Source organism: Pezoporus wallicus, unplaced genomic scaffold (genome assembly GCF_028554395.1).
Source record: "Pezoporus wallicus isolate ANWC-B61680 ecotype Strahan unplaced genomic scaffold, APGP_CSIRO_Pwel_v1 scaffold_2584, whole genome shotgun sequence".
Taxonomy (NCBI): domain Eukaryota; kingdom Metazoa; phylum Chordata; class Aves; order Psittaciformes; family Psittacidae; genus Pezoporus; species Pezoporus wallicus.
Window position 1 is genome coordinate 1,689,679 of NW_026642851.1, and position 10,626 is coordinate 1,700,304.

The window sequence follows — 10,626 nt, forward strand, 5'->3', positions numbered from 1 at the left end:
GATGCTGCCGTTCAAAATCTGGAACTCTCCTTCACCATCAAAATGCTGTTCTCCAGCACCTGCACTTACAACTGTCACATGCTCTGGAGCTTCTGGAAGACGGGGAAAATGGTGTGGGGAAAGGAAATAAAGTGAGAACAAACAGTACTACAAACAGGATAGATGGTGGGGTCATTTGAAATGGTTACAACTTTCACAACCTAGTCTTCTTCACATGCGGCTTGGCTCACTGTGAATCCTGATATACTGTTACCTTTGCACCTAAAACTTAGCTGTCTTGCCCAGTATTCAGGAGGACATCCTTAACAATTATTTCCCACATGTATCATTTATATTTACAGAAATGGCAAGTTATGTTGTTCAGAACCTACTGCAACACATAACTCATCATAAAAAGAATGAGAAGCAAATTTGCATTATGAAGCAGATATGCTTCTTCCAGAAGCTTGCTTAAATTGTTAGTTGTTGAGCTGCTGCTATGTAAAATCCTTGTTTTCATTTGAAAAGCTTCCAAGTTTGGAGTAACTGGAGCCTTGCCCTTTTAATAATTGAGGAACGCAAACCACTTCCTGTATTTTCTGCAACTCCAATTGTCTTGTTTGTTCAGAGGTAAACTGAATATCTGAGATTTTTGTTCATCCTTTATGGCATATAACTACCAGGAAAACTACAAAAAGACAAACTACTGTAAAGAAAATGAATGTAAAGGACAGGAATTATTACCAGTAGACTTTACCCCTATTCATAACAAGTTACTTATATTAAGCAGAGTCAGCACACCATCAGATTAAAACAAATTATCTCAACAGGAACAGAAATAGTGACCTTATAAACTAGAATAACTGCCTTGTGAGGAGAACATTGATGATTCAGATTTTATTGCTAAGCATTAATCTCAAGATTCCTGCTTGCCATTGACTAGCAGCTTCAGGAAGAACATGAAACAAAACAGAAGCTGTCCTACACATGCTCCAGAATTTAAACAAATTTGTGTGCTAGTTCTACTTCTGTGAATCATCTGCAACTTGCAGGCAAAGTTAAGAGTCAAAAGCAAACCCAGCGTCTATTCCCAAATTTTCAACTTCTGGCAAGCCCACAAAAAAAGTCAAAATGGTTACATTTGTTATTATTAAGATTTTGTTTCATTTTGATTCATTTCTGGCAACATTGAATCCCTGTGGTAAAATACAGCCAGTGGAACAGTAACAGAGTAATTCTCCCAATAAAATAATAAAACAGGGAGCAATAAAGTAATAATACAGAAAGTATAGTTGAAGTAGAACTATAAGCAGATATAATGACTAGGAAGGCAAAAATGAGATAAAGCTAAGAAACAAATTTAATGATGAGTTAAAGTGTTTCCCTAACTAAACTATGTTATATGGATTTCTGGTTAGGCATGCATATTCCTTCCTATGAGAAAAAAATACACATATTTGCATGTGTGTAGAAACATACGCATATAAAAAATGGCCCAAGTTGTATACAAATATTAAGGAATATTCTTTTGTATTGGTGCTTTACTGCCACATGCTTCTGCTGTTACTGACCAAGATTTGGAATGTCAGGAAGTCCTTTGCTGACACTGACTCCACACGCCACACTTCACTTTAGTGAAGTGGATTTGGACTTGGGAACCAAGGCCAGGCAGCACCGGATATCAAAGTTCCCCTCCACACAGAGGACGAAAGGTGTGCTGGCTTTCCCTAGCTCAGCTTGAAAACAAGCTGTTCAGTCAGCCACCGCCTGGGTCAGCTGCAGACAGTAAAAGAAAAGGGTCACACAGCGATTTGGGACCAGTGCGTCACCGAAGCAGCTGTCTCCAGATCTCTGGTCGCGATTAATCGGGGTCACCAATGACCTACTTGTCAAGCAGCCCGAACCCCGTGGCTAGGATCTAATTTTGCTCCTTCTGCACCTCCACAGTGAAGCCACCCGCTAGAGGTGTGGGAGCAGTGGGAGTTCTGCTGCCGTCCCCTAGACTGAGCACCCGTCAACCGGATAAACACCGACCGACCGACCGCTTGTCGGACACCCACCCACCGACTGACAGCCCGCCCGCCCGACCGCTTATCGGACACCCACCCCCACCACTGACTGACTAACCGACCGACCGGCCAGCCACTTATCGGGCACCCACCCGCTGACCGATCGACCGACAGGCTGACTGACTGACTGACTGACTGACAGAACCACCTCCCCGGAGCGATGAAGGCCGCCCGGATCGCCCTGCGCACCGCCGTTCCCCTGGCCGGGACCAGCGGTGTCAACAGCAGCCGCGCAGTGCCGCGGGAAGTGGAACAGTTTTCCCGCTTCTCACCATCCCCGCTCTCCATCAAGCAGTTGCTGGACTTCGGTGAGAGGCGGAACGAGCCGGGTTGGGTCGGGGGCTCGTTTACCAGCCCAGCGCCGGGCGCAGGGAGGGGAGTGGCAGGACCGAGTCCCGCTGGGGACCTGCCGGCATCGGGGGAGGTGGCGGCGGGGCGGGAGGGCCCCTGAAGCACCGGCTGGCCCGTTGCTGGGCGATGGTGAGCTGTGACTGCCAGGGTCAAAGCTGGCTACAGCTACAGCTCTGTTTTCGGTGGTGTTAATGGGATGGGAGGAGGAGGGAGGGGGACCAAGAGTTCATTAGCTAAGGGTTGTTTTCGTGTTCAGTGTACACGTTATCAGGGAGGGAGGTGTCATTAGCCTTGTCTTGCTGGAGTGAACAAGCTGTACCCAGGTCTGATTACTGCTTTGGCAGCTGTGAGGTCTGTGCTCGCATGACATTTTCAGACGTCACCCTGAAGAAGCCCTTGTTTACAAAGCCTGGGGTGCCTTTTCTAGAGGATTAAAAATAAGTCCTGTGTCTAAATGGGAAACGTACACAGATTGATGTCTTGCTGTCATGCGAATAACGCTTGGCGCAAACATAAATGCATGCTTAGGAGAACTGGCCAGTAACAGTATGATGACTGCAGAGGAATTTAGTCCTGACCTCTGTGGAAAGACAACGATTTGTAGTTGCATCTAAAAACTTTTAAACTTCTCTTTTTTTTTTAAATTCTTACTATTTTGGATTTATTCATAGGCTCAACTAATGGGTGTGAGAGAACTTCTTTTGCATTTTTGCGACAAGAACTCCCTGTGAGGTTTGCAAACATACTGAGAGAAATCGATCTTCTTCCTGATAAATTACTAAGCACTCCATCAGTACAATTAGTAAAAAGCTGGTAAGTAAAAGCCACTTGAATTCAGCCTGTAAAATAACATAGCTTGGGGAATTTTGTTGTCATAGACTTTTTTGAAGAGTAGAAGACAATAACAAAATACACTAGAAATGCAGTTCCTTCATCCAAGGTGAATTGCTAACTGTTGCATGTTGTCCTTTTCTGGCATAGTAAAATTAACTTGAAAATTAGGTTGGTAGACTGTTATTTTGAATAGTTCTTCTTTTTTAAAGCTAGTGACTTGTAATAGCTGGTAGAGCAAATCTCATTTCTTGCCGCTAAAGAAGGGAGAGAAGGAAAGGTGTTCTGTTTTCCCATAGCATTATAGACCCTCAGAGCTAAATAAAAACGGGAAAGCAGGCTATATACATGTTTGGTTCTCTCACTGATGGAATTACTAACAGAACTTCCATTTCATAGCATAGTGCCTTTGCCTGTGCAGGAGGTGTTTGGAATAGAGTGCTGTTGACAGTGGTTGAAGCTAATTCAACCTTGCTTTACTGGCATAAAGGACAAAAGTATTAGAGTGAGATCTAGAAAACGTTCTTAATCTAGCAAACAGCTGTGCCTTTGCAGCATGCGTCAAGGCTGTCAGATGTTAGCACAAGAGGCTCAAGTACTTAGCGTGTGCCAAAGCTGATCAGATTTGTGAAAAAAAAAATATATATATATAAATAATTGGCTTAGGTGGTTTCTGATCCATGTTGTCATTTGGATCTTCTTTTGAAACGCTTTCCTTCTCAAGAACTGTGAGGGGATCCTGCATACCTAAAGTGACGGTTTAGATTCCTGTGAATAGCAGGCACAAGAAGGGACTTTTGAAACTTCTAGGGTTCAGGCAGTCATGAATTGTTCAGCTGTGATTCCGTACTTGGATGGAACTTTGATACTTCGAAGGTACTTGAAACTTCAAGGTGCCTTGTTAAGAGTAACAATTTGAACAAAACAAAAAGTCCCTACACTAATAAAAATCAAAGTAATAGCATATGTTTCTTGTGTTCTTTTTTAATAGGTATATGCAAAGCCTAAGAGAGCTGATTGAGTTCCATCACAAAAACCCAGATGACCAAAAAGTCCTATCTGAGTAAGCTTTTCATTTGTTTCTTTGAATTGTTGATCTTGCATTCCACTTTTCACAGTGTAGTCAGTTTAGATCTAGACAGCTGTCATGACCTGAGTTTGATAATCTATCAGGAAGTGCTAGATAGAACAAGCTGGTTTAAATTTGTGATAATTTCCAGCAGTATTGTAAACAAGTATGACCCATTGCAGCTTCATTTCAAGGGCATACTGCTTCTTGAACTGCCATGACAGAGAAGTATCAACAAAGGTATCTGATGTCACATATCTGCTTCTTAGCAAGACATCAGCTAGGATTTTATCCCTTTTCTCACATTCTCCTCTGCTTAAACTATTATCAGTAGTAAACAGGGAGTGAATTTGACATGATTAATGAGAACGCATTTTGCATGAAAAAATATTAAACTCTTACGGGTTAGGTCAGCAATGAATTACTTCCAAAATAATGAAAAAAATAGACTGTATTCTAATATTAAGGTAGTTATGCACTTACCTGTGCTGCTGCTGGATTAGATAATGACATTGTACAAATCTTGCCTCCATGTAGTCCTAGAATGATGTTCTAAAAAGATCTCTTTTTGACATAGATTTATAGATACATTAATTAGAGTCCGAAACAGACATCATGATGTGGTTCCTACAATGGCACAAGGAGTCATTGAATACAAAGATACTTTTAAAGTTGATCCTGTCACCAATCAAAACATCCAGTATTTTTTGGATCGTTTTTACATGAGCCGTATTTCCACTCGGATGCTAATGAACCAACACAGTAAGTAGAAATTTTTACTTGAGGAAGTCTTCACCCTAATGAGAAACATATTAATGTAAACATTTCTTAAAACTGTTGATCTGCTGCAGATGATTTTGTGGGACAATAAAAAGTTAGGAACTGAATTTATGACAGAAGTAATGGGAAAGTCTTTAGTCTAGGAAACAAGTTAACCGTAATGTACTTTGTGTAATATGTAGGCACCTCATTCTTTACATATGAAAAGCCTTTAGATATTGAACTACAGAAAAATCAACCATGTTTGGTGGTAGTAGATAACATTTTTGGCTCACAAAAGGCATAAACAACACTCATTATCTTATGTGATCATATGTTGTGATAACACTGTATTAGTCTAAATTTAAGGCTTTTTTTTTTTTTTTTAAATAACACAGTATTGTTTTAATCTCAAACAGCCCTTCTTTTTGATGATAAATCCGGCTCAGGGCACCCAAGGCACATTGGAAGTATTGATCCTTGCTGTGATGTTGTTGAAGTAGTGAATGGTACGTATTCTCAGATCCTTAATATTTCTCTTCATGATCAGTATTTATATCTGATTGCAAGCAGTTCAGGTAACCAATATGTGTTGTAAAGGATGTGGACTGTTTTTTATTGGAGCAGGTGAAAGCAGTCTATCAAAACACAAGCTTTTATAGGATAGAATTTAAAATACAAAGTAGCCATAAAAATGTGTTGGAATAAGGCCTAGCAAGTGACAGATGAGGTAGGACTTATCTGTGGTGTTGAGATTGGCATCACCTACTGATATATAACAGATACATCTGTTAAGAGTTATCAGTTTGTACTGAGGATTTGCCCGTGCTGCCCATGTGTTCTAAATTTTTAATGCACACAGTGGTTGCAATGTTATCAGTCCTTTGAGACACAGGCATAGAGGCCGTAACATCTTAGCAGCTAATGCAGTTAAAAAAATCATACTTTGTCCTGTATTAAAATGAGTTTCTACAGTGTTTGATACTATACTTGACATCTTTATTTAAATATTTCAGATGCTTATGAAAGTGCCAAGATGTTGTGTGACCAGTATTACTTAACATGTCCAGAACTGAAGCTTAATCAAGTCAATGGTAAGAAGAGAGCTTTTATGTCTGTTCTCCTATCAGTAGCCAAACCACTGCTTTTGTTAAATCGAAAGGCTCTTATTTTTATAGCCATAATGGATCATACCAGTCGATCTGTCGTGGGCTAGTTCCTCTTCATACTCTCATACAGGCATCTCATTTAATCTTCTGTGTTGAAACTCAAATGTGATAGTATCTTAAATACTAGATTTCTTGAGTTAGTATTTATGAATTTGAGAGAAGTAAGACTAACCTGTAGTTAAAGTAAGTTGTTAGAGAGTAGCTTTGTAGCTGGAGTGAGAAAGTGAGGCTACTGACTGAAATGCTGGTTCTCATCCAGCCTGCCTTCATACGTCTGATGTCAGGTGTTCTGCTTAACCTTTGAAATCCCCTACGTATAAAAGGGAGTTAATACTTGATTTATTTTTTTTTCCAGTTTATTTGAAAAGAAAGTGTTAAGCAAGTGGCAATTCAGCCTAAATACTGTTCTGAGTTTTCTGCTCATCTGTGTGGACAGGGAACAAAATTGAAGCATATTTATCTTGCTTGTTTTGGCATACAACTTGTATCCAAGTCTAGCATACAAAACTTGGATACAATACAGAAAAATTCCATCACCCTTTTAAGTCTTGCTTGTATGTTTCCCTTTCTCTAGGAAAACACCCAGGAGAACCAATTAACATTGTGTATGTTCCATCTCATCTTTTTCACATGCTTTTTGAACTCTTTAAGGTATGCGGGTATAAACTATTTCTTCCCCTAGTAGTCTTGAGCTGGAGAATTAATACTTAATCTTTAGCTAGATCTGAATGAAGTAAAGCTTTGCATGGGACAATGAGTTTTCTAAACATTTTTTATTTGGGGAGTAACTTTGACAATTGAGAAAGAAATTATTTCAGTTTGTAGGAGAGTATTTGAATGCTTTCTTGTGATGGTAAATGGGATGGGGTAAGGGAGAGACAGTAAAAGTGGGACATGAAGTTGTGACCACTGCTGGTCACCAGCATTTAGAGATTAAATCTCTAAATCTGCAGATTTGCCCTTGTGCTTTTTTGGTTGAGTGGGTGATGTATCTTGAAGTAGTGAATGGGCCTCAATTAATGTGGGGTCAACATGGGGTGCAGAATTCTCGCAGCCAGCCTATAGCAACTTCTGAACTCTGCTCTTCAGAAACCTGGTGCCTTTTAAAGATACTATGTTACTTATTTTACATTGGCTGAATTATGTTGGGCAAGATGAGTATGATCTTCCAGGCATAGAAGAGTTTGGCTATGCTTAGTTACTTCTGGTGTGGTATCTCCTCTCTTCTGTTCTACTAAGTTGCTAAGTGTATTCCTTGGAAGTTAGGCCCTAATAAGAATAGGGGGTAACTGTGCTCAGCCTATGCATAACAATGGTATGATTTTAAGCGTATAGATTATCAACATTCTCTGATAATAGTGACCTTCTTCTCCATAGAATTCAATGAGGGCAACTGTTGAATTCCAAGAAGACAGTCCTTCTCTTTCTCCAGTTGAAGTGACAGTTGTTCTAGGACAAGAAGACCTGGCAATTAAGGTATTTTGTTGCCCTACTACCATATGTGTTTAATGTAATCTTTGATTGCATATGCTGCAGAAAATTCTATTGAAAGAACTTCCAGCATTTGACAACAGATCAAAGATAGTATGCATGAGCATTCTGGCCATACCCTCCATTTAGTGCAATTAGCTAAATGAAAAATAATATGCTACAAAACCAAATGTTTACATTTGTTACTATTGGAAAGGTTTGTTTAAATAACAGCATTTTATATACCATTCTTGGTATATGATTGTAGTTAATTTTACTCTCTCCTAAATCAGATCTCAGACAGAGGAGGTGGTGTTCCAGTAAGGAAAATTGAGCAGCTGTTCAGCTACATGTATTCCACAGCACCAAGGCCGAGAATGGATGATGGTCGAAATACCCCTCTTGTAAGATATTTTCAATATTCATGTTGCTAATAAGGCTGTTAAGTGTTGGACAGACTATTAGGTTCATGGATAATGAAATGCTATGTCCACCCTACTGCTCTCTGGAATATGCAGAGATTAATGGGCCTCATAAATACAAGTTAATGCTTTCTGAAACAGGTTTTTAATATCTAGCTTAGCAGACAAAAATGTGCTTTTAAAGATATAAACAAGAGCATTCCAACTTGAGTCTAACCCTGTTCTTTTGTTATACTCCAGTAACAATTTATTTGGTCTTCACTCCCACTTGCTCCTTGAACTTATAAGTTATGCTAGCTTTATGGAGGCCAGCACAACTGGAATAGGCTTAGACTGTTTTTTGTCTGATTAGCAAAAGGAGTTTGCTACTAGTAATCTACTACAAATTTGCTACTAGTATTAGGAAAAATGGGGGAGGGATAATACAGAATGTAATGTATAAAAGTGGGACATGTAGATAAACCTTCCCTCTTTCATAGAGATTTCTTGGGGCTTTTTTGATTGATTTTGTTTATGGTTTTTGTTTGGTTGTTTTTTTTTCTTGTGGTTTTGTTTTTTTAATGGTCAGTTTTAATATTCTGTATGAAATTGATTATATACTTTTTTTTTAAGAGGAAGTGAAAATGACTTTGTAATAGTTAAATCTCTGAACGCTTTCACACTGTTTAAAAATAAATTGTCTTGTACTTTATTTTTAGGCTGGCTTTGGGTACGGCTTGCCAATTTCTCGTCTGTATGCTAAATACTTTCAAGGAGATCTAAATCTCTACTCAATATGTGGTTATGGAACAGATGCTATTATCTACTTGAAGGTATGTGTTTATTTTTGTTAAATAAACAATAAACACCATTAATGCAGTGAGGTAACTACTCAGCATTTTGCAGTAGACAAGTTATCTGCTCACGAGTAGAAAAGTTCTCATTTTTATTACGCAATGCCAGTGTACAGCAGTGTAACTGCTGTCTAGAATTAAAGAGGTCACTTGGCTTTAACTAGTCTACTTGAAAAACTATGAATGAGAGTCCCCTCAGTTTTTAGGCTGTATTCCATGAACCAGTATATAACAAATCTTAATACAAATTACTGGAGGAAAAGTAAAGTAACAGAAAGGTGTGAACAACAGATCTGATTTCTTTACTGTTGTTTCTTTATATGGACATTCTGGTTGTCAGAGTAAACTAATCCTTAAAGAGTCTAGTACGTGGTCCTATTCAACATCTGCCACAGCGTGTATATGGGAAATCTTGAATACCTGGCATATAACATGCACTGCTGCTTTTATAAGTAATCTGGAAAAAATGACTACATATTCTTTTCAATTCTTTGTGCTTACTCATGGGAAAAACATGCTTTGAATTTCTTCTAGTAAACAAAACCCATAGTTCCCAACAAACTGAAGCAGTGCAAAAGGAAGAGAGAGTTCAGCAATATAAATGTTGCATTTCTATGTATGAGTTTCCCAATAGAATATGATTATTATTCTAAAATGCGGAAGTCGGGAAGGAACATATTTTAAAGTTTCTCCAGAGTTTTGTAAATCAAAGATCTCTTCCTCATCTTTCAGTACTATCTTGAAAACAGGTTACAGGGAAACTCTAAAGGCTTATAAATATGATTTGATGCATTTGTCCTTATCCAAAGCAGACATATATGCTGAAACACAAACTACTGCATCTATTGTAGAAACATTTGTGTAAATAAGTTTTGTAGTGTCAGTGGCTTAATGAAACATAACTGCATGAATTTCTACCAAGTGGCACTATTGAGAGGTAGAAACAAAGTAACTTTTTTTCCTTCTTGATTTTTAGGCCCTATCAACAGACTCAGTAGAAAAACTGCCAGTTTTTAACAAATCATCTTCGAAGCGTTACCAGGCTACGTCAGAGGCGGATGACTGGTGTGTCCCAAGTAAAGACCCAAAGAATTTATCAAAACAGAGTGCAGCTATTTGAAGAGAAGTTGGTATCCAGGCACCTGAAGGGATCAAGCTGGCTTATTAAAAAAGACTAATGTTTGGAAGTACTCATCTACTTCCAAACAAGTAAATTCTTCAGTTTTAGGACTGGCAGAAGATAAAGGCTCTTACAGCCTAGGCTGTATGCTCTGAATGTGAAATCTTTCTGCAGCCTTCAGGCTGAGGAAAACAGGAGCATGTATCTTTGAAGATATGTGTATAGAGGAAAAACAGACTATATTTTTAACTATGATCAAAAACTTGATGTGGTAGAGGTGTGCAATTTTTCAAGTCCTTTTTAATGCTTGAATACTGATAAATGTCGGTTATGCTGGTGTATATTTTCCTCCTAGAATAGTTACCAGCAGTTCATCTTATAGAACTTCTCAGGTAGCCAACACCTATGCTTTAAAGATGTATTTATAATGTTTGGAAAGGCAAAGATCCACTTAACGTGGCAGTCTTGTAGCAACATACAAACAGCATTCAAATACAGCCTGACTGGAAGGGGGGAGGGAGGAAGTGTTTTCCATGTATAATGAAGTCCTGTTT

The 10,626-nt window shown here is 38.8% G+C and overlaps 1 protein-coding gene across 1 annotated transcript; it reads left to right on the forward strand.

Annotated features, from left to right (window-relative positions):
* Positions 1–2,139: 2,139 nt before the first annotated feature.
* Positions 2,140–10,626, forward strand: PDK4 (pyruvate dehydrogenase kinase 4). Its single transcript, XM_057432603.1, has 11 exons — positions 2,140–2,356; positions 3,071–3,212; positions 4,222–4,293; positions 4,877–5,061; positions 5,478–5,567; positions 6,075–6,152; positions 6,802–6,878; positions 7,605–7,703; positions 7,991–8,101; positions 8,818–8,931; positions 9,929–10,626. Exons 1-11 carry the CDS (start codon positions 2,209–2,211, stop codon positions 10,070–10,072), a joined length of 1,260 nt encoding a protein of 419 aa, XP_057288586.1. The 5' UTR covers positions 2,140–2,208; the 3' UTR covers positions 10,073–10,626.

Excerpts from the sequence above, each read along its gene's own strand:
- PDK4 (XM_057432603.1), top strand. The coding sequence starts at position 2,209 with ATGAAGGCCGCCCGGATCGCCCTGCGCACCGCCGTTCCCCTGGCCGGG. Across the intron at positions 2,357-3,070 it reads CAAGCAGTTGCTGGACTTCG|GCTCAACTAATGGGTGTGAG; the intron begins GTGAGAGGCGGA and ends ATTTATTCATAG. Across the intron at positions 6,153-6,801 it reads GAAGCTTAATCAAGTCAATG|GAAAACACCCAGGAGAACCA; the intron begins GTAAGAAGAGAG and ends CCCTTTCTCTAG.